The sequence below is a fragment of the Protomyctophum parallelum genome, assembly GCF_964188405.1.
Source record: "Protomyctophum parallelum genome assembly, chromosome: 20".
NCBI lineage: Eukaryota > Metazoa > Chordata > Actinopteri > Myctophiformes > Myctophidae > Protomyctophum > Protomyctophum parallelum.
Window position 1 is genome coordinate 12,883,690 of NC_139718.1, and position 21,411 is coordinate 12,905,100.

The 21,411-nt window shown below is 46.1% G+C and overlaps 1 protein-coding gene across 2 annotated transcripts in view; it reads left to right on the top strand.

Moving 5' to 3' along the window:
- Nucleotides 1-20,869, top strand: part of kif26ab (kinesin family member 26Ab) — an 82,828-nt gene extending 61,959 nt beyond the window's left edge. For both annotated transcript variants that reach the window (XM_083792166.1, XM_083792167.1), the window contains 12 exons: nucleotides 2,476-2,659; nucleotides 6,061-6,273; nucleotides 7,436-7,529; nucleotides 8,121-8,383; nucleotides 9,257-9,440; nucleotides 10,899-11,058; nucleotides 11,440-11,602; nucleotides 12,423-15,723; nucleotides 16,331-16,524; nucleotides 17,548-17,571; nucleotides 18,159-18,309; nucleotides 18,707-20,869. In XM_083792166.1, coding sequence (XP_083648292.1) covers nucleotides 2,476-2,659; nucleotides 6,061-6,273; nucleotides 7,436-7,529; nucleotides 8,121-8,383; nucleotides 9,257-9,440; nucleotides 10,899-11,058; nucleotides 11,440-11,602; nucleotides 12,423-15,723; nucleotides 16,331-16,524; nucleotides 17,548-17,571; nucleotides 18,159-18,309; nucleotides 18,707-18,888 — 5,113 coding nt within the window. In that variant the 3' untranslated portion in view covers nucleotides 18,889-20,869. The remainder of the gene's footprint in view (nucleotides 1-2,475; nucleotides 2,660-6,060; nucleotides 6,274-7,435; nucleotides 7,530-8,120; nucleotides 8,384-9,256; nucleotides 9,441-10,898; nucleotides 11,059-11,439; nucleotides 11,603-12,422; nucleotides 15,724-16,330; nucleotides 16,525-17,547; nucleotides 17,572-18,158; nucleotides 18,310-18,706) is intronic.
- Nucleotides 20,870-21,411: the final 542 nt, after the last annotated feature.

Below are 21,411 nucleotides of genomic sequence, written 5' to 3' on the forward strand. Positions count from 1 at the left end.
AACCTCAATGTTTTTATTTATTTTGCATCTTGTTCCATAAAGCAGGACAGAGCGGAAAGTGTGGGTGCGAAAGAAACAGAGAGAGGGGGTTGGCAAAAGAGAGAAGGGGAACATTATTCTTGAATGAATGTGTGCTGCGGTTCCCACTTCCTTCTCATTAATGTGCATACGCATGCACACCCACAAGTGCTCGCACGCGCACACCCACACACACACACACACACACACACACACACACACACACACACACACACACACACACACACACAGAGCTGCATGCCCCTCTCTCCGACAGTTCCTCTGCGTTGCTCTCCATCTCACATTCATCTATTCCGTCTCATTTTTTCGCTCACACGTTCTGTCTGTGAGCCACACCATGCTCTCACACACAGGAGGCTCCCTGGGGAGAGAGCCTTCTCCTGTAGCCCCCTTGGATGCAATAATTATTCCATCAGCCAGCGGTGTGTTCCCTGATTGTGCTCTTGGGCTGTCGCTGCAGGGGGGCATACGTACAGTGGAGAGGAGGGAGACATCTGTCACTCCAACAGGCAGGGGAAGGGGCCGGGGGGGCGGAGGGGGTCTTCTGAGGGGGTGGATGTGTTCTGGCAGCAGAGGAGACCTACATGTTCCTGTCCGGAGCAGCCCACGGCGTGGCTAATGAGCACGGGCTGGCCTCTAAAGGAAACAGCTTCTCATCAAGACATGCACAGTGAAATCGTTGGTGTCAATTTAACTCTGAGGGTGTTAACATGGACCCAAATGGATCCCTTTGGGTCCATTTTTACACTGAGGGTTTTGCTGTGTGCATAGATCTGTCTATTTTTGTTCACCCCCACCCCTCTCTCTCCTCCTCTGCCTGAATCCCCTCTCTCTCTCAGCAAAATTCTCTCTTTTCACCTCACACTCTGCAGCTTTTCCTTTTATTCTCTCTCTGTTTCTGTCACGCTGTCACGCTGACAACTGCTCCCTTGTCCCTCCCTTGGATTTTCTCTTGATTCCACCCCCCCCCCCCCCCCCTCTACTGGAGGGAAAATATTCTCAGGTACTGTAGGTATTACTTTTCCCTCCCTGACCTTGACTTTTCCAGATGAGGAGTGGTGGTAACCGATCCAGTGCCATATCTGGTAACGGCTCTCTCTCTCTCTCTCTGTCTCTCTCTCTCTCTCTTCCCCCCCACCCTGTCTCTCTCTGTTGCTGCTGCTCAGGGGGTTTCAGTGCAGACGATACAGGCGGGGCAGAGATATCGCCGCTGTCGTTTATTGTGCGTGTCTCGCTCAGTTGGCCCCATGACCAATGTCTGCCTCCTCCAGTGCTGACTCTGGGGTCGGGGTGGGGTGGATTGTGAGAGGTTTTGTTGGTGGACAAATGGACGGGAAAGCTGGATGACAGTGGATTAGAGGTCCATCCAATGCGGCCGGCTACCAAAGAAGCTGCTAGCCTGCTCGGACAGACGCTCAAGATGTTATGAACGTGGTGCGGGATACGTAGCTACCTGTATCTGTCCCTCACCTGATCTGTGTGTGTGTGTGTGTGTGTGTGTGTGTGTGTGTGTGTGTGTGTGTGCGCCAAGAGATACCTTCATAACTGACAACTGTGTGTTTATTGAAGAGATTGAGGACTCTTAAACTTAAACAAACCAAACACCGCGAATCAGGTGGTATTATATGCTGTCATAACTGCTTATATGCCTCTAGTAAAGCAGAGGGACGGACATGGCCGGTTCCTAGGAGGTGGCGACAGTTGTTTTGTGTTTGATTGAGTGCATCGCCGCCGTGCATGGCGCTCTCCACCTGGCCGGCTGACAACAGAAGAGCATTCAATTATCCCTGTGAGGTTGTTCTTTCATCATGTCCTTTGTTTCATAATGTATTTACAGCCCCTGTGGGCTAGGAATCAAAGCACGTGAGGACTCTGCTGCCTGGCTGGCTGTAGCTGGATTGAAGGGCTGAGGTATTATATTTTAGTGCACGTGGTGGATTAAGAGGTGGGTGCTGAGAGAAAAGCTTTTAGAGTGGTGCCTAGATGGTGGCGTGGCGTGGCGTGGCGTGCCAGCTCTACGTTGCTAACTCTGGCCCAGAGACAAAGGCCAGGTTGTTGACCTTTGTGTTCCACTTTCGGTGTGTGCTTCACAGAGCTGACCCAGCGGCAGCACGGCTCTCTGAAATGTCACGCTGGATGTTTACACAGAAAAATCCTCGTGTACAAATTGAACCAAGTGGACCTTATACCCATTTGTCTTTACATTCTTCTGAGAGTGTACAGATGGAACCAAATTGGATGGAACCATTTGTAGACTCCTAGAGTTAAATTGAACACTCGGGATTTTGAAAGTGTAGAATCGATCAGCTCGCAGGGAGAGAGAAGTCCATTCAGTTCGCTCACGCGAACCTGCCAACTTGAACACATAAGCTGCCGTGCGGCCTTTGTGTTTTCCATCCACTAACCCCCTGCTGTGTTGTTTTTCCGCCCCACCAGGGCCGCTCAGAAGCTGAATCTGTCGTCCAAGCGGAAGAAGCATCAGCCTCCATTGCTCCACACCCAGGAGCCCTCCGTCTACTCCACCAACTTCAGCGGCACCCTGCAGCTCTCACCGCCGCCCGCCCCGCCATGTCTGCTCCGCGCCGTGTCAAAGGTCAAGGAGAACCCCGGCATGGGAAAGGTGAGGAATGGCACGTGTCGACATGTACACAAAAGAGTCACAAACTCCATGTTTGTGTACACAAAGGCTTATACAGTACATACATACAAACGCATTCCGGCACGTGCACCTAGAGACAGGTACTCCAGTCCACACACATGATCACGCATGTGCAGACAGACAGACAGACAGACAGACAGACAGACAGACAGACAGACAGACAGACAGACAGACAGACAGACAGACAGACAGACAGACAGACAGACAGACAGACAGACAGACAGACAGACAGACAGACAGACAGACAGACAGAGAGAAATGCACATACACATATTGTATATCTACCCACATACTGACACACAGACCCCTATTTGAATGAGTGAGTGCAGCTCGGCGGCACAGCGGTCCACAGCAGGCCTGCCGCCTGCTCCAGTCTGCACAGATGCAGACAGATAAGCCTGCTGGAATGTCATGAATTCACTTAGTTCGTTACACCAGCATTCTTCTTGCTGAATAGCCAACAGTTTAGGACAGAGAAGAAGCAGAAAGCCAGTGATTCTTTGCAGACGTTTTTACAGCAGGAGTTAAATGACAGATGCTATGCTATGTGATGATGCAACGCAGGATGGCGAGGATTGGCCCCTTATTAGCCTGAATGTTGTATAAACATGCAGTTCTTCCTCTGAGGTTTATTGGGTATTGTTTGTCTGGGCCAGGGAACTGTATTTATAGAGCAGAAGAAGTCCCCCTCGCAAGATTAGATCCCACCTGGATAGGAAGTCCTCGCTTTTCTGCCAAATATCCAGACGCTTGACATTGCATGTTATAAATCTCCCATTGAGAGACGGACTTCATAAAAAGGCGATGTGTTATTAACGAGCTTCCTCGAGCCCACACCTGAGGAATACTGCTCATACATGTGTGGATCTACACCAGCCGCAGGGTAGCTAGGAAATGAAGGATTTGAGACTTCCAGAGGATCCAGATCCAGTCTATCAGTGCCAGGCCTCCTCTTCATCAAGGAGAGCCGTATGGTAAATCCAACCTCTCAGCGCAGTTCAGAGCAGAGCCTCCCGGTTCAAACAATCAAAGGTTCCCTCCTTGTGAAACAATGGTTTGTTTGTGGAATCACAGCCAGCAGTATTTTCATTTGCCAGCGTCTGGCATGGACTGTATGACTCATATGAATCCAGTCTAAGTCTTGTCGGGCGTCTTGTTTTCGTCTATTTGGATCGGGTCCACTTTTGACCTCAACAACGCTCTTTAGGGTACAGACATGGGGGCACGGGTGGGGAAAAGCCCTGCTAATGGATTTTTAGGGGGATCAAGAGACAGGGGAACGGGGCCATTAGCACATGGGTCTGAGAGGTGTTAAAATGCCGCTGTGGCTGTAGCCAATCCTCTGCAGCCCCTGGTCTCAAATCTCTGCCAACGTAAATATAGCCGAGACGTTAGTTATCCTGGTAGCCTCCACACACTCAACAGAGGCCCAGTATTAATAATATGTGGGAGCCCAGTTTTAAATGTCATAGCAAATGTAATTTACTCAACATATGCACACGTCAGTCACGATAACAGCCCCCCACGGAGCACAAAGAGAGTTTGCACTTGGCCGGTGGTATTCATGAGGAATTGCACTCACTGAAAGAATGGGATTGCCAGCGGACATTGTTTCTGGATCTGTAGCAATATTTATACACCAGGTGAAGAATGGCCCCTTTGTGTGGGGCGTGAAAGACAGAGGGGGAGAGACAAGAGTTGAAAGAAATGTTCTCGTTTGTCAGAAATGGGAGGACTTTAGTTACATTAGCAGCCAGCTGTGTATGTGTGTGCGTGTGGCCGTGTGCGTGTGCGTGTGCGTGTGCGTGTGTGTGTGCGTGTGTGTGTGTGTGTGTGTGTGTGTGTGTGTGTGTCAGTCCGAGTGGTTTTGCTTTGCAAGATTGTGGTCTTTATCAATGCTATCTACTGAATTCCAAGCCGTTTGTACTGCAGGTACTAGTTAAGTTGACAACATACAGTACAGACAACCTATTAAGCTATCAGGGAATGCAGCATGTTTCCAGAAATTTGTTTATGCCATTTTATATCTCATGCCATGTCACCTTGTCAAACATAGGTTTCCCTTCAGAGAGCTTTCATGGCTGTATTTTAGATCAGATTGAAAGCAACAATGAGCTGTCAGAGTTTCAAAAGAATACATATAGGACTGTCATATCGAGTGACATGCAAACGCAGGAGCGCACTGATGTGCACATCCATTATACTGCCGTGTGTTGCATGGTGGAAATTGAGCAAGGGGAAATGTCTCTATATACTATGGAGAGTTTGGGCCGGGCCGTACAGTGTAGTACTGCATAAACAACTGGCAGGATGACTTCACTTCTCAGAACAACAGCGATAACATCAGACACGAAGAGTCTCGCCAAAGCAGGGCCAAATCAACACCCTCGGAGTGTATTTTGATACACACCATCGTCCCGTTTAGCATAGCATGCGGGTGTGATTTAGCGTGACCTGTGGAATGTGTTAAGATCGGAGGATCACTTTTGAATGTCAAGCCCCAGAATGAAAGAGAGGACAGGACCCTCGCAGAGCTACGGGCACGCAGAGGGAGGGAGAGAATGATAGAGAGAGAGAGAGTGGGAGGGGAGATAGAAGAGGCGGAGGTAAAGTGAGTAGGTGGGATAAGAAGGGAGCCATATGCTCTTGCTCTCCCATGCTGGTGAGCTTCATGTGGTCCAGAAACCAGCCAGCCCTGTGGCTAATCCCCTCAGCATGGTGGCATACAAACATTAATTTCCCACATTAATTGCTAGGAGGTTCAACACCAACATACAGCAGCCACCAGGTCCACCAATCAGTGTTTCTTTAGTATCTTTGCTTGGGATTGTTTGGGATATGAAACCGTAACAGCCGCTATTTATTTATCTCCTTCTGTGGTCTGTCGTGGTATATTGATTAAGTACAGCGTGTTCTCTCATAAGCTTAGGTCATGCTCCAAGTACAAAGAATATACTGTATCTTCTCTTATTTACTTTTACAATAAGAACACTCTAGACATCTCAGGTCATTTGGGACTGGTCTAAACCAAAACAGCGTTTAGCCATGTTTTGACATACATAATCCTAGAGGATCTGACAGCTTATGAATCCATAAATCCAGGCTAAAAATGTTAATGATCTGCACAGACGTTTATAGAATGTTCAGCCCACTTTATGGTTTATTTTTAGACCCTTTCCTTGTTGTTGTTGTTGTTGTTGTTTCTATTTATTCTTTTTACTTTACTTTACTAAATAATAATAATTCTTTCTTATTTCTCACATTGTGTTCCCTTTTCCTCTTTGTCTGCCCACGTCTGTGTGTTTCAGGTGAAAGTGATGATGTGTTTCTGGTGAAAGTGATGATGTGTTTCTGTGTTTCAGGTGAAAGTGATGATGCGTATCTGCCCGTCCCTGGAGGCTCCAGAGACTTCAGAATCTCAGTCCTTCCTAAAGGTGGACAGCAGGAAGAAGCAGGTGACGCTTTACGACCCTGCGTCCAGCCCGCACTCCAGCTCAGGACACAGGAGATCTGCCACTGTGGCCGTCCCAAAGATATTTGCCTTTGACGCTGTGTTTACCCCGGATGCCTCACAAGTAAGGCCCATTGGGGGACGTGTGTGTGTGTGTGTGTATGTGTGTGTGTGTGTGTGTGTGTGTGTGTGTGTGTGTGTGTGTGTTTAGGGAAGCCATTAACCTCTCAAGGGCAAAGGGACGTCTTTATGCTGGTAGGGTGCGGCCGGAGGCTTATAGAAGAAATGCCAGTCTTGGGTCGGGGGGCATTCTTCCCTGTGTGGGCCCAACAGCTGGGCCTTTTAAGTCTGGGGAATGGTTTGAATTCAGTCCACATATATCTAACCTCTCCTTTCACAGAACAGCTATATGTAACCTCCACTCACCACTGCTCAAAACAGCCATGCAACTAAGATCAAAGATCACATGTTTACTTAAAATGGCAATCCATAGTGTCTCACTACTGAGAATCATACACTATGTGTTCAATGTCCTCTACAGTAACGTAAATTAATGTAACTTAGTGATCTTTATTTGGGTCAGCCTGGTGATGCAAATTTCTGTGATTGAATAAAATTAGAACATAAAAATCCAACGACAAAGTGTTGAATTGAAGTGTTTCATTGAATGTCAAGTGTTTCACACTTCTTCACAAACTGAGCAGCACTAGTTCACAGAGTGGAACTGAACAGCATCTCCAGTCTCCACAGTGGGGAGAGCTTTATAGATTCTATCAGATCTTCTGCTCTGTCAGTAAGCTGCTGATAGCTTTAGTCTGGATGTTGCTCCAGTGGTGGTATGGCAAGACTACCAGAATACACCACTGGGAGGGCTAACAGTAACAGTAATAGCTCTTGTTTGCGTTGTGATGTATGGTGAAGAGACCTCCGCTGTAGAAGCCTTGCCCCAGAGGACCCATGCTGAAACACATTGTAAAGAATGAGCTGCACATTGCAATATTCTCTGGACACGCATGCACGCACGCACGCATGCACACACGCACGCACGCGATAATATAAGATGATACGATGAGATGGCCTTTATTTATCCCTGAGGCGAACAGCAGCAGCAATTCTGAGAAACAAAGTAATAATAAGTAATGGTCCAATAGCAATTATTTTACAGATTTAAGCGAAGTGGTTCAAATTCAATAAAATGTCCTACACTGTAAACGGACTGCTTTAGGGGCGCATGTTTATTTTGTATGTTTTCTGAAAACTGATTTGTGTTTTTGTGTTTTCCGCAGGCTGAGGTGTGCTCAGGGACAGTGGCAGAGGTTATCCAATCCGTGGTGAACGGTGCGGACGGCTGCATCTTCTGCTTTGGCCATGTCAAGCTCGGTAAGCTCCTCCACTGCCGACAGATTAGACCACAGCCTTTGTTAGCCAAGGAAAACTCTCAGCGGCCCATTGTTAGCTGCACTCGACAGCCACAATTGACTTAGCAGTGCACTGAAGTGAGCAGAGGAAAGGGAATGTTGAAGGAGAACGGGGGCGTGCGGTGAGTCGGGGGGCCGCAGCGGGGGGGGGGGGGGGGTTCTGCATCGAGGCTACAGGGCTCGGTCTGAAATTAAAATCATAGTAATTGACCTGGCCACATTCTTGGTCCGAAGGGCTGGTTCTATTTCTAACTGCGGTTCCCACCGGCTATAATCCTCCTACGGAATGGCTCTGTATGGAATATAGCTCGGTGCTTCACCTTTTGATTTTTTATTTACCAGAAATATCACCCGAGAACCACTACAGCCACAATTAGTTGTTTTTTTTTCATCCAAATTTTGTTATACGCCTCAACACACAGACACATTTCATATATCTGTCAACTCACTCGCTGCCTATTAATTTTAGTTTGAGGTGGAAATCGAGCATCAGCTTGTTAACCTTCTTTAAAATGCAAGCCAACATTTCCCCCTTTCTCTTGTGTATCTCCAGGCAAAACGTACACCATGATTGGCAACGACTGCTCCACTCAGAGCCTCGGCATTGTGCCCTGTGCCATTTCCTGGCTCTTTAAGCTCATCAACGAGCGCAAGGAAAAGACAGGCACGCGCTTCTCTGTCCGCGTATCCGCGGTGGAAATCTGCGGCAAGGACGAGGAGTTGAAAGACTTGCTGTCGGAGGTGTCGTCCGGCAGCCTGCAGGACGGCCAGTCCCCTGGAATCTACCTGAGAGAAGACCCCATCTGTGGCACTCAGGTGAGGGCATGTGGAAGGGCGAAGGCGCTTGTGCGCTCGTGTTTTGCTCTCTCTTTCTCTCTTTGTTCTCTGATCCTCTGTGGTATATATTAGTGGTCCTGCGCATTGATCTGATCCTCGCTAGGATCTACCTAGTCGTGCCCATCCAACCCTCAGCTTCTGTGTTGTCTTTCATGTCCCAGGTCTTTCGCATTCGCACTCTGTAGTCCAGCTTCCTCTGTCCGTCCTACCGACCCCCATACATTTCCACCCAAAAAAACATCTGTGGTATTGATGCCTCTGTCCCTACCTTTGTATTGACTCCGCTGTCAGCATCCGTCAGCATCCATTACAACCTGTGTGTGATTGCTGGCCCTCTGCGACACAATGAAAGCATTATTGGGACGGATGGTGGAGGATGGTAGGTTTGAAAGGCACTGACAGGTGTTGCCGTCAGATGTTGTTTTTTGGGGTATCCGTGTGGACTGTGACTTCAAAGGCTCCACACACGCCTGCGAGGCTGCTTGCTTCTCTTCCTCTTAGCAACCATGCACACCCCTCCTCCTCCTCCCTGCTCCTCTTCCTCACCCTCCCCCCTCTCTCTCTCTCCTCTTTCTGTATCCTCCCATCACCACATCCGTGGAGAGGGAAATACCCCTGCCTCCTGCTCCTCCATTACCTCTCCTAATCCCCCTCTCTCTCCGTGTGCATATCTGCTGCTCTAATTGCCCCCGAGACCCAATCAAAACGGGTGAGAGACGCTGTGCCTGGGTCCAATTAACGGCCTCTCCCTTCCCTTTCTCTCTGTCTCTTCTCTTGCACCCCTCTCACGTCACCCCTTCTGTTTTCACACCCTGACCTCACCCTTCCACTTCCTCCTCCTCCTCCTCTCAGCTCCAGAACCAGAGCGAGCTGCGCGCCCCCACGGCCGAGAAGGCAGCATTCTTCCTGGACGCTGCCATCGCAGCCCGCAGCACCAGCAGGCCCGACGCAGACGAGGACGAGCGCCGCAACTCCCACATGCTGTTCACACTGCACATCTACCAGTACCGCATGGAGAAGAGCGGCAAGGGAGGAAGTGAGCACTGCCGTTGCATTACTACGAACACCTCTGACACCCAGTGTTGTTTTAACCACCTATTTGCAGGGCCGGATTTACCCTCCCAAGGGCCCCCGGGCTAGACACATTTTCAGGGACCCCCTGGGGAAAATAATTTTGTTTAAATTTTGCTGTAATTTTGGGTTACCCAGCCCCCCCAAAAGAGAAAGGCAGGCAGACAGACAGACTAGTCGCTGAATGCAGAATGCAGGGGTTTCCACAGCTACCCCACAACACAGCGTCAGTGTCTGAGCAGAAGCTCTCAATGATTTAACCATAATACTAAATGTACAATAACTAAACGTAAATCTCACTTGAATTGGATTGCAATACTTTACAATTTCAAATCATTAAAAAAATTAAAACACTTTTTATTTGATTTAAATGTTTTGGAGCCCAATGGTAAGTCCGCCTCTGCCTATTTGATATAGTATAAAATAGTAAAATTATACAATACTTATACAACGATGTTGTATCCCCCTAATCGCTATTGTTATTTAGCATTTCATTAACACACACAACACCAACATACAGTAGTCATGACAATCACACATTCACACTGCGGAATTTGCCAAAAGGGACATTCACTGATCCAGAGCAGAGGAGCACTCCACAATCAGCTAATCACAAAGCTAATCAATTAGACAATCCAAATTACTTACAGTGCTTTGACAACGATCCTGCTATTAGTCATTAGTAGTCGTGTTCATTTGCTAATTATAGCTAGTATATTCTGTACAGGTGACCCTCCTGTCAGACTGAGAGTATTCATATGCTGGCTAGGCAGTGGGAGACTGCAGCATACATCTGAATGAATAATCAGCCCACTCGCTTATTTTCAATGTTTGTGGATGGATTTGCTGCAGCCTCGGTAAGAAGGAAACTTGTTTGTATTCAGATGTTGTGCTTGCTGGCAAAGCGCAGATGTGGGGCGTCGAATTGCTCAATTTCTAAGTCTTACTGACAGGAGTTTAATGGATTACCACTGCTGCCTTCTGCGGAACTCTTAATTTCCTACAACAGTCATGTGAAATAGCATATCAGTCATCTACAGTACATAACAGCAGCCCTGCTGTGGTACGAATGCATTTTACTGCCCTTCTTTTTGCCCTACAGGGATTTTTATTCTTACACTGCGTTCCCTCATCACTCACATATGTGTGATGGCCCGTTGTTTTATTTTCATGATTTAACGGATCTCTCTTGGGACTCTGACGTATACCTGTGGTGGGCGTACGCCAGTCTGGTTCCAATTTGAATCACTTCAGACTGGTAGCGTTACTCATGTATAAATCACATGGGCATAACAGTCACCAGTCTGGACTGGGCTGGGCTCAGCCACTCCTGTCATCCTGCTGCAGTACAGATGACTTCAGAGAGGGAGTGTCTGTGCTGATATCTAAGCTCACCTGGATCTGTTGTCTGTCATTGGTTCAGTGTCAGGAGGAAGAAGCCGGCTACATCTCATAGATCTGGGAAGCTGCGAGAAGGTGCTCAGTAAAAGCAGGGACGGTGGCGGAGGCCAATGCCTGTCTCTTAACGCGTTGGGAAACGTCATCATGGCTTTAGCCAATGGAGCCAAGCACGTACCGTACAGGTAAGAAAGATCAGCGGTCTTCAGATTGAGTGTCTTCTCTGTTTTATCTTTGAACACAGTGTTAATTTAACTCTGAGAGTGTAGAATCGATGCTCACGGCTACAGAGTCAAATGAAAACTCCAGATTTTGCAGTGAAGCCGAGTCCAATTGTAATTAAAATGTTTCAGACAAGTTAGTTCATGTGCTCTGCAGGTTTGCTCTTTGACGGCATACTGCAGTATTTTACAGTATACGTTCATGGTTCAATTGAGTACTCATGAAGCAAAGGGCCTTCTTATCAATGATATAAGATATCCTCATGTTTAATTTGCCAATTGAAATTACACTGAAACATAGTGCCATTTTACTGATGACCATCAATGTGTGAATGTACCATTTAGGGACAGCAAACTGACGATGTTACTGAGGGAGTCACTGGGGAACATCAACTGCAGAACCACCATGATTGCCCACATCTCTGATTCTTCTGCCAACTACGCTGATTCACTCACCACCATCCAGCTGGCCTCCCGCATCCACCGCATGAGAAAGAAGAAATCCAAGGTCTGTGTTTCCACAAATCGATATTGGCTACTTGTACTGATGTATTATAAAAGGCATGAAACACTAGTAGTCATTTTTCACACAATGTACAATTAAAGACACAATGTTGAATGAAAGATATGTCATTGTATGTTGTATTAAATGTCCCATCAAGTGTTATTATTAACAATGTTAATGTGCATGAGGAGATTAATCGTTAATTACATTTGTTAAATGGCATTTTAAATGACTGTCGTAGTTATGGCCAAGGTGGTCAAGGTTATTCCTCCTGTAAATTCAGAACCATTAAATAAATGAATGTATGAATGCTTCTGCTAATGGAAGGTTGTTAGTACAGTAATTTAGAGCTACTTTTTCACAGCTCTTCCACACATAATCATGTAATCAATACCACTGCCTAGGGATGTGTGTAATGCATTCCTTCGGATTAGGGAAATACTATATGCTCCAGATAATTAGGTTGAATGACAGCCTGTATTCGTTTCGTATTGGTCCCAGGCATGATTAAAATGCAGTTCACATAGAACTATTCATATTATTGACATTAATTTCTGTGTGGCTATCGATGTGCACTTTTAACCTTTAGATATCTATCGACGGGTAATTTCAGAGGAATTTATATTTGCCTTGTGATTGATTGCTCACTGAATTAAGTGAAGTGAAGACAAATTCATTTAGTTAAAAGGGCTTAAATAATGATATAATTGTAGCATTAATATTTTAATTCTTATCGAATCATATTACTGCTATACCTTTATGTGATGCTTTTCCAACCCTAGAAAGACTAAATGTTCTTCCATCTCCATTCTCTGCTTTGCAGTATGCATCCAGTTCATCTGGAGGGGAGAGTTCCTGTGAAGAAGGGAGGATCCGCCGGCCGCCCCACCTCAGACCCTTCCACCCGAGGACCGTGGCCCTGGACCCGGACCTACCCTCTCTGCTCAGTGACCCAGAATACTCTTCTAGCAGTGAGCAATCCTGCGACACTGTCATCTATGTGGGGCCCGGGGGAGCTGCGATCTCAGACAGGGAGCTTAGCGACAATGAAGGCCCCCCTGCCTTCGTGCCAATCATCCCTTCTCTGAACAAGAAGAGGACTTCAAAAGAAGGCCCTATAAACAGAGACCATTCCTTCTTCAAGTGCAACACATTTGCTGAGCTGCAGGAGAGATTGGAGTGTATCGATGGCAGTGAAGAGCCCAGTGCTTTTGTTGGAGAGGGCAAGGGAAGCCAGGCTAGCCCCAAGATAGAAAAAACTATAGAGGGCCAAGGCGCTGCTTCGCCAAAGACTGTAGCCAACGCCTCCTCCTCCCAGGAAAGCATATCACCTAAACCATCTCCTAAGTCTGTTGTTTCTCAGCCGTCCGGCAGCCCTCACACTAAATCCAATTTGGACCTTGCTAAGAGGCCATGTGTAGCTGCAGAAAGGGTGCCATCAGAGAGCACTCAGGGCGTATGTAGAACCAGCGCTGATGGTGAGAAGCTCTTGGTGCCAGAAACCTGGGCAAGTCCAAACAAGCCAGCTGCCTCCGCAGCTCTTAACTCTGAGCCTGTGGTGAGGGAGAAGGTCTACTTTAACAAAAAGCTGCTGCCGAAGCCAGCCCCGCCTCCACTGCAGCAGAAAGACTCTTCCAAGGGAAATGAAGACAACGAGGAAAGGTCTACCACCAGAATGCCCCCGGTCGGAATGAGCCATCAAACCACAAAGCGTGTTGATCTGCTGAATTCCCCTCTGTTCAGAGCTCCGGTGGAGGTGTGCCAGGTGCGCTCCATGTTGAGGGAGAGGTGCATGGACCGGGACATCTTAAGAGCCACGGTCACCCTGCAGCAACCTGTGGAGCTGAATGGAGAGGATGAGCTGGTGTTCACGGTGGTGGAGGAGCTTTCTTTCGGGAGCCTCATAGGCAAGGGCCGACCCTCGAGCATTATCAGCTTCAACAGTGACTGCTCCCTCCAGGCGCTGGCTTCTGGGTCCCGCCCCGTCAGCATCATCAGCAGCATCAATGATGAATATGATGCGTACACGTCGGCTGTCGGAGGTTCTGAAATAAACATTGAGCTGGTCACTACTCCCCAGGAGGAAGCGTTGGTCTGTATGGGAAGCAGGGGTTCTTCGATCAGCTCTTGGCTGAGCGAGGTTAGCGTGTGCACTTTGGAAAGTGAAGGGGCTCATTCTGCAGATGTTTTCCTCCCGCAGGCTAAACACATGGGTCCAGATAGCACATTTTACCTAGATTCCCTTGGTATGTTCCATTGTGAACCATCACCTAGAGATGCCAAGAACTCCTTGAATGACAGTGGCTTTAGTTTCTCTGAATTAGACAGTGACAGTGCCGCTTCAAGCAAACTGTCCTTGTCAAAATGCCCCCCATCTCCCGAATCAGCCAAAGGATCCCTCAGATTCACCTCCAAAATAACTAAAGCTCACTCTGTAGGATCCTCACAACCTTCACAGGGCCCCTCTATAGTCCACTCCAGTCTTCCCAGGAAAGTAAAACCTACCTCATCTCCCTCCCATAGTAGCAACAGCAGTAGTAGAGAGACACAGAGACAGGAACCCAGGCAGGATGATCCATGGCATCGCATGGACAACCACTCAGAACCTCAGCTGTCTGACCCCAGCAACACCAGCAAGCTCCTCAAAAGCAGTGGCATTCCCACCCGCAAAACGTCTATCAACAGCAACAGTGTACCTCGCCCACCTAAGGTACAGGGCTCTACCTCATCCCAAAGGGTGGTTGACGGCTGCGAGAAGTCAACCAGTAAGAAATCGGATCCCCCCAGCAAGATGCCTCAGCTGAGGAGAGGTGCCACCACCCTGGGAACAGTGCCTGTCATCCACGCCTCCTCCGAGTCCAAGGGAAACCAGGACATCACCGCATCCACCAGTAGTCTTAAGTTCTCCTCTCTGGGGAAAAGCAACAAGGCTAACATGGCCAAAGGCAGTATGCTCCCTAAGCCTGGCTGTACCTCTCCTCCACCTCCTCCTCCAGTGAGAAAGTCCAGTCTAGACCAGAAGAACAAGACCCTGCTGCCCCAAAGTGCCTTAAAGTCAGCATACGGTGAGGCAGGGAAAGCCTCTGGGGTGAGGACTGCCATGTCTGAGGATGAGCTAGAGGTGAGTCATAGAGGAGACTCCAACAGCTTTAAAACCTCAAGCCTCAAATCTGATAGCCTCTCTGCCAAAGTTACATCTAGCTTGAAGGCCAGGGGAGCCAGAGGTGAAGCTGGGCTGCATTATAGCAGTCAGATGTCACTGGAGAGATGTGACAGTCTTTCCCAGTTAGGTTCCAGGCCTGTTCTCAGTAGGGAGAACAGCGGGGCAAGTCTGGGCAGCAACAGCAGCAGCAAGTCCAGTAGGTCCATTCCTAGATTTGGTGTTCCAAACTCATCAAGCTCCCCCATTGCCACCTCCCCACCATCCCCATGTGGAGTCCCAGGAAACACTGGGAAACCTGGTCAGGTAAAAGCTAGCTCGAACCCCCGGACAATAGGAGCAATCAATGGGAATAAGGCTCGCTCACTGTCTGCCAGCAACTCTAAGGGCCTCAGCTCCTCAACCAAGTCTCTAGCAGCCCCAGTTACCAGGAACGCCAATGCCAACCTGCCCCCATCTGGAAGGACTGCAACACCTCGCACCACCACCACCGCTGTCAGCAGCAAGCCTGGTAGGGGAACTATCATGGGGACCAAGCAGGCTATGAGGGCGGCTAACAGCCGAGTGAGCGAGCTGGCGTCAGGCAGCACATCAGGCAAACACACGAGAAGTTCAGGAGACTCGGACAGTGGTAATGACAGTGGGGTGAATGTGGGCGATGACAAATCTCCAACAGCCATGCTGCCCTCTCCATATAGTAAGATCACAGCACCCAGGCGGCCTCAGCGCTACAGCAGTGGCCATGGGAGTGACAACAGCAGTGTGCTGAGTGGGGAGCTTCCTCCAGCTATGGGTCGTACAGCGCTTTTCTACCACAGTGGTGGCAGCAGTGGCTATGAGAGCATGATCCGTGACAGCGAGGCCACAGGGAGCGCTTCCTCTGCCCACGACTCCATGAGCGAAAGCGGCATGTCCTCGTCTGGCAGGCCGAGAACCTCCAAGGCTCCCAAGAAGAGATCAAATGGTGAGAAACAAGTGCTTGTATAAATTTAAATATATTCAACAAAGTTTGGCATAATTGATAAAAAAGAGTATATCTGAAATTGCATGTAAATCGGTTTGTTCGAGGAACATTCAGGCAAAATCTACAATACAAGATCTATCACATATCTAACCCAGGCCATTTTCCATAGATGGGACACTATCCCTTATATATGTATTCTATTGAACTTTCCCCCCTTATTGAATCAGCAGTATGCATTATTCATGAATACATAAGAAAATGGTAATGGATGCTTCAATAAAAGCTGACTATGATGATCAAATAAGATGAATTGAACATGAGTAGTAGTGACCGAGTTCTACGTCTTTGTAGCCTTACAGTATATGTGTAACCTTTTGCATTCCTGTGTGTTAAACCAACCTTCCGAATTCACGTTTGCTGTAGAAGAAAGCACTGAAAGACTTATAAATATGTAAATACCACAACACAGGCAGTCTGTATAGAGCCTGATATCATATTACATCTCAGAATACATATTTACTGATAGAACTATACAGCCTAGCAGATATTGTTGTGCGATTTCCACAGTATTTGAAGTGTCTGTTTGTCTGCGTGTGGGGTCATGTAGGCTTCCAGAGACGACGGCTTATTCCAGCACCGATGCCAGACACCTCGTCCCTGGGGAAGAAAGTGGGCACCACAGGCCAGTGGGTGGACTTGCCCCCGATGTCTGGGACGCTGAAAGAGCCTTTTGAGATCAAGGTGTACGAGATCGATGACGTGGAGCGTCTCCAGAGGCGGCGACAGGAGGAATCTGCAGAGGTGAGCAGAGGGTCATGCGTGATTTGTTCTACACGACGACGCATCTGGCTGAACTTATTTTCGGTCCTGTAAAGGTCTGGGTCACAAGTGTCTCGTGCGTGGTCCTTAGCGATCTCGAGCCTCAGCAATGTTTTGCATGTGCGACACTGATCCCATACGTGCTCCGAATGTGCCACATCGAGTCACATTGTGGGAAGGACTTAGCTCACTCCTTCCCAGCTTCTTATTAAAGAGCAAGACAGAAATATGTCGTCTCACTCAGACATCTGACCTTCAGTCTGCCCAGTGTCTGTGAGCAGACTCCTAGAGCTTGGTATTATACCAGGCCTCCTCAGGAATGTGAAGAGGCGAGGAGGCAATTACTGTCTGGGGTTAATTGGTTTAGATATGAGTGATGACTGGGGCTCGCTGGTGGTAGTGATGGTTATGGGTTTGGAAAGAGGCACAGAGAAAGATATTTGAGAGAGAAGAAAGAGAGACAGAGAGAGAGAGGGAGAGAGAGAGAGAGAGCACAAGAAGAATGGCAAAGAGTGGTCAAAGAATGTGTGATGAACACAAGCCATCCAGCCCCCACTCTGGCTTGCTGATCAGTGTTTACGACTGACTCCTCCTCCATGGGTCATTAACTGCTTCCACAAGTTGGACAGACAGAGCCAGACAGGGATTTGTTAGGAGAAGACGTTAAATCAGCTGGATGGAGGTTTGATTTAGTTTCAATTAGAGAAAGATGATCTTCAATTTGTCTCTCCCAGCCTTTTCTGGCTGAACGGCAAATAATGAACAGCCTCTACTAACTGTTCCAGGGAGAGTATTTGTTTGAATCTGTTGTACATGCATCATACTGTACATTGTTTTATTGTGTGTATTCTTATATTAATATTTTATATGTATAATTATTCACAATGTCAGTTCATTTGAGAGTATTACATGTAATCCTCCATTTAGTTTAATATTGGTGTACATTATGTTAACTTATTTCACACCGTTTTTAACCGACCACCTCTTCTCCCTTCTTGTCTTCAGCAACCATTTCAGGATGTTGAAAAGGTATGTTATTCTTTTCACAGTGCCTGAGACTTAATTACAAGGACATGTTCTGTAATGGGAGTTAAGAGTTTAGTTTGTAGGTGGAAGTACATTGTTTTAGTTGACTATAATCTGTTGTAAGACTGAGCCTCACTGTAAGAGGAAACAGACATTCTTACATTACAATACCTGGAGAATTGCCACAAATGTTAATAGTACAGTACTATACACCACTTCTCTGTATATCCTCCCATTTAAAAAAAAGTATCTGACATTGAAAGAAAAGATAGCTAACCAAACATAAATGAATCTGCGTGATTTCAGAAAAGAGATCCTATTGTTTCTTTCGTAAATATTCACATTGGTATATATTTAGTAGTAAGAAACTCAAAATAGTATAGAATGTTTTAAAATACACTTTGAATGTGACCGCGCTGGGGCCACTCAATATTAAAGTTTTCTTTCTGCATGACTACAGATTGTTCTAGTTAAGTTTCTTCATTCACATAAGTCCATTTACAGATAGATGTTGCCGTGAATGTAATTTCATTTTTTGGTGTTATTGTAACCTTCACAGTATTCAGTTGTTATTTTCCTCTTTCCACCAGGGTCTGCAGTACTTTAACAGTAAGCTCAAGGTGCTGGAGAGAAGGCAACAGCAAGTGAAGGACTTGAGGCTAAAGCATGATGCATTGTGGGAGGAGCTGGAGGATACTAAGGTCCGACTAATGATGGATCCCAGGAAGTGGATAGGAGAGTGTGAGTAACCGTTGAATGCATCCCATGGCATTGACAACAGTCACAATTGGCTATTTTGCTCTTATGTTACATGACATCAGAGCAAAAGAGCCCAAGAATAAGCCATGTGATATATGGTAAAGCACTCTTGTGAAGAGGACATGTGCAAATCTGAAGTAACACTTCCCAATGCGATCTTCTGTGTCAATCTGAGATTTTGTAGGCTTGCTGTCTAGGCTTCCAGGGCCCTAGACAGTGAGATCTGGAGACACGAATTCAACACGGAAGTGTTGAATTCTTAAATTATGTCCTCACAACAGAATGATAGAATTCAGGTGACAAATCAGCAAAGCTGCAGTTTTAAAAACCTTTCATGACTGACCATAATAACTGAAACTTCCTGTCCCCTTTCTGATAGTTGAGGTGGACCAGGATTTAGACAAGGAGTCCCCAGAGTACCTGGAGGCGTTGGGACAGGTCACAGACGAGCTGGAGTTCTGCGTCAACCTATGCAAGTCGCGTGTGATGATGGTGACCTGTTTTGACATCAGCATGTCAACATCTGGCACTCAGGAGGGACTGTGTGAAGTTGAAGTCTGACAAGAGGAAGTAGAGAATAGAGTTCGGGAAGTGAGAGAAGGATGATGAGATGTAGCAGCTAGTTCCATGACTGGAATGAAGTGAAAAAACTAAACAAAAAACAGAACAACAGACTGGAGATCGGAGGAAAGTGAATCTTTGCATGAAGATGGAAGGAGATCTTAACCACTTAGCTGTAGTGCCTCGTTGTATTGGACATTTTGAAATGGGAGAGAAACGTGTGCGCAGATGTGACAGTGTTGCCTGTATGGCAAGATAGTGGCCATCACTTACCCAAGAGTCAATGATCGACACCTGGAAGTGCCTTTTTTACTTGTCTTGTTTTTAATGTGTTATTCTTTTGTATGGTGCAGCAGGTATAACTAGCATACCTAAGCCAATCCTGAACATATTCCTTTTAAGAAAAAAATATTTTATATTGCATTGTATAGTGTATTTATATGATTATGCGGTGTACAAAATATCATTTGTAGGGAAGAAAAAAAATAAAGAGGAAAAAAGAAAAGCAATAAGCTAATGTTATTGCGCTCCCAGACTTTGCCTTTTCTCATGTTTCCAAACCTCAGTCAGCATTTTATCCATGTTCATCCAACCTCTTGCGCCTTATGTTATCTCTGTAGTTTTCTAGCTTTTCAAACTAGTCTGTGTTATCTCGTCAAAAGGACTACATTTTCTGATATCACTCATCTGCTGTCACCTGGCCTGTGAAAGCTGGCCAGGTTGCATTCATGTTATCTCCCTCCAGTTGCCTTGATCAGAATAGGTCTCAGTGGATGCACTTAGATGCGGCACCAGTTTAGTTGGGGTTTGGATTGGAATAGTTAATTCAAACTATGGTTGATTGTCCATTTTTATCTAACAGGAAATTTGGGAATAAGCCAGAACATATCAATTAGTGAAATGCTGTGATACCTGGTTAGTGATGTTCAACTGTTACAGTATGTGGTTATTGTGTGTGACCTTGTATAATGTGAGTTTGACATGCCTAAACCCCCCTCAAATTCTATGAGGACAGTATGCTGGGTACTTGCATAGTACCCATGCATAGTTGTGCCCACACACACTCACACTCACACACTCACACACACACAATACAAGTCTAATGGCCTCATATAATTTACGTTTTTTTTTTTTTTTTCAAACGGTGCCAACCCTCGGTTCTATGCATTCGTATAATGCTCACTCAAACAATTACAAGAACCTCAGTACAGAACTACAGTACAGAACTATGAGCAGCAGCACACAGTTTAGCATTGCTCATTGCCCCACACAGAGCTCTGGTCTAACGACACTAACATGCCTTTTGTGTTCACAATGGTTTTCTTCACATGCAAAGGCTGTTCAACTAAAATCTGTGTCTTAATCAAAGACTAAAGAATTGTCAGAGGAGAGGATTTTTTTGTGTGTGTAATGATGCAGTGAATATGAGTAAAAGATTGTGACACTGTTAAGCAAAATCAATCATGATATCAGCTCTATGTAGCTGCCAAGAATGTGTTTGCTTTGAATCAAATGACTGAAACAATGAGATCAATGGTGATCAACTGAAAGTTGATTTAACTCAGTTAAAAAAAAAGAAAAAATGATTTTGTTGCATTTTGACGTGTTTGCTTTCTATAACTTGGACAAATATGAATTTGTTTTGTTTCCTTTACAAAGATATACTCTCTCAGGCCCCCTCTGAAGATGCTGCATGAGATTTTTTAATCATTTTTATGAATGATTTCTACTCCATTTTTACCATTCTAATTTTTTATAATAACCCCGGTTTTCACTAATGTGGGGTTAGGCTCGTCTAAATAACTATTACCAAACTGAGACCTTTTTTCCAAGAATTTATTATATGTATGGTCATATTTCATATCAAAACCCATATTTTCAAATATCCTTGGTTTTGTATAGGATTTTCTGACCCTGTGTATAAATGTATGATAAGGCAGCTTGTGTTTTACAGTACCTGTGAATAAAATGTTTCTTCTTATTGATGAGTTGATTTATTTCTCACTTCAAGTTCACTCATTCATAAGATCTGTAGTTTACCTCTACAGGCACTTGTATAACCAGATGGAAGTTACTGAAGTATTCTGGCTTAATGCTTAATGTTAGGTTACATAATGAATAATGCCATATGGGCAGTCTGGGCACCATACTATAATAGTAGCCCAGAGAGATTCGTCAGAATCGAAAAAAACCTCTATGAGAATCTAAATGTTTGGGCTACTATAATAGGCTACACTATGCGCTTGTTTTAACTTTTGCATTAGGGTAGTAAGGGTACTGTCAGCATTTATCCATTATGCATCAGTGTTTGGTAACTACATTGAGCACTAAAGCAGTGACACAATTTTTGTGGAAAAAGTTGTGCTACTCAGCCTGGAAGAGCAAGGTGGGGGGAAGCACTTAATTAAACAATCAGGCATGATTGATTGACATTTATGCATGTAGGCATAGTAATAGTTTGCACGGGTATAGGCTCATGCATCTGCATAGGCTATAGGCTACATAATTGTGCATGATACACAC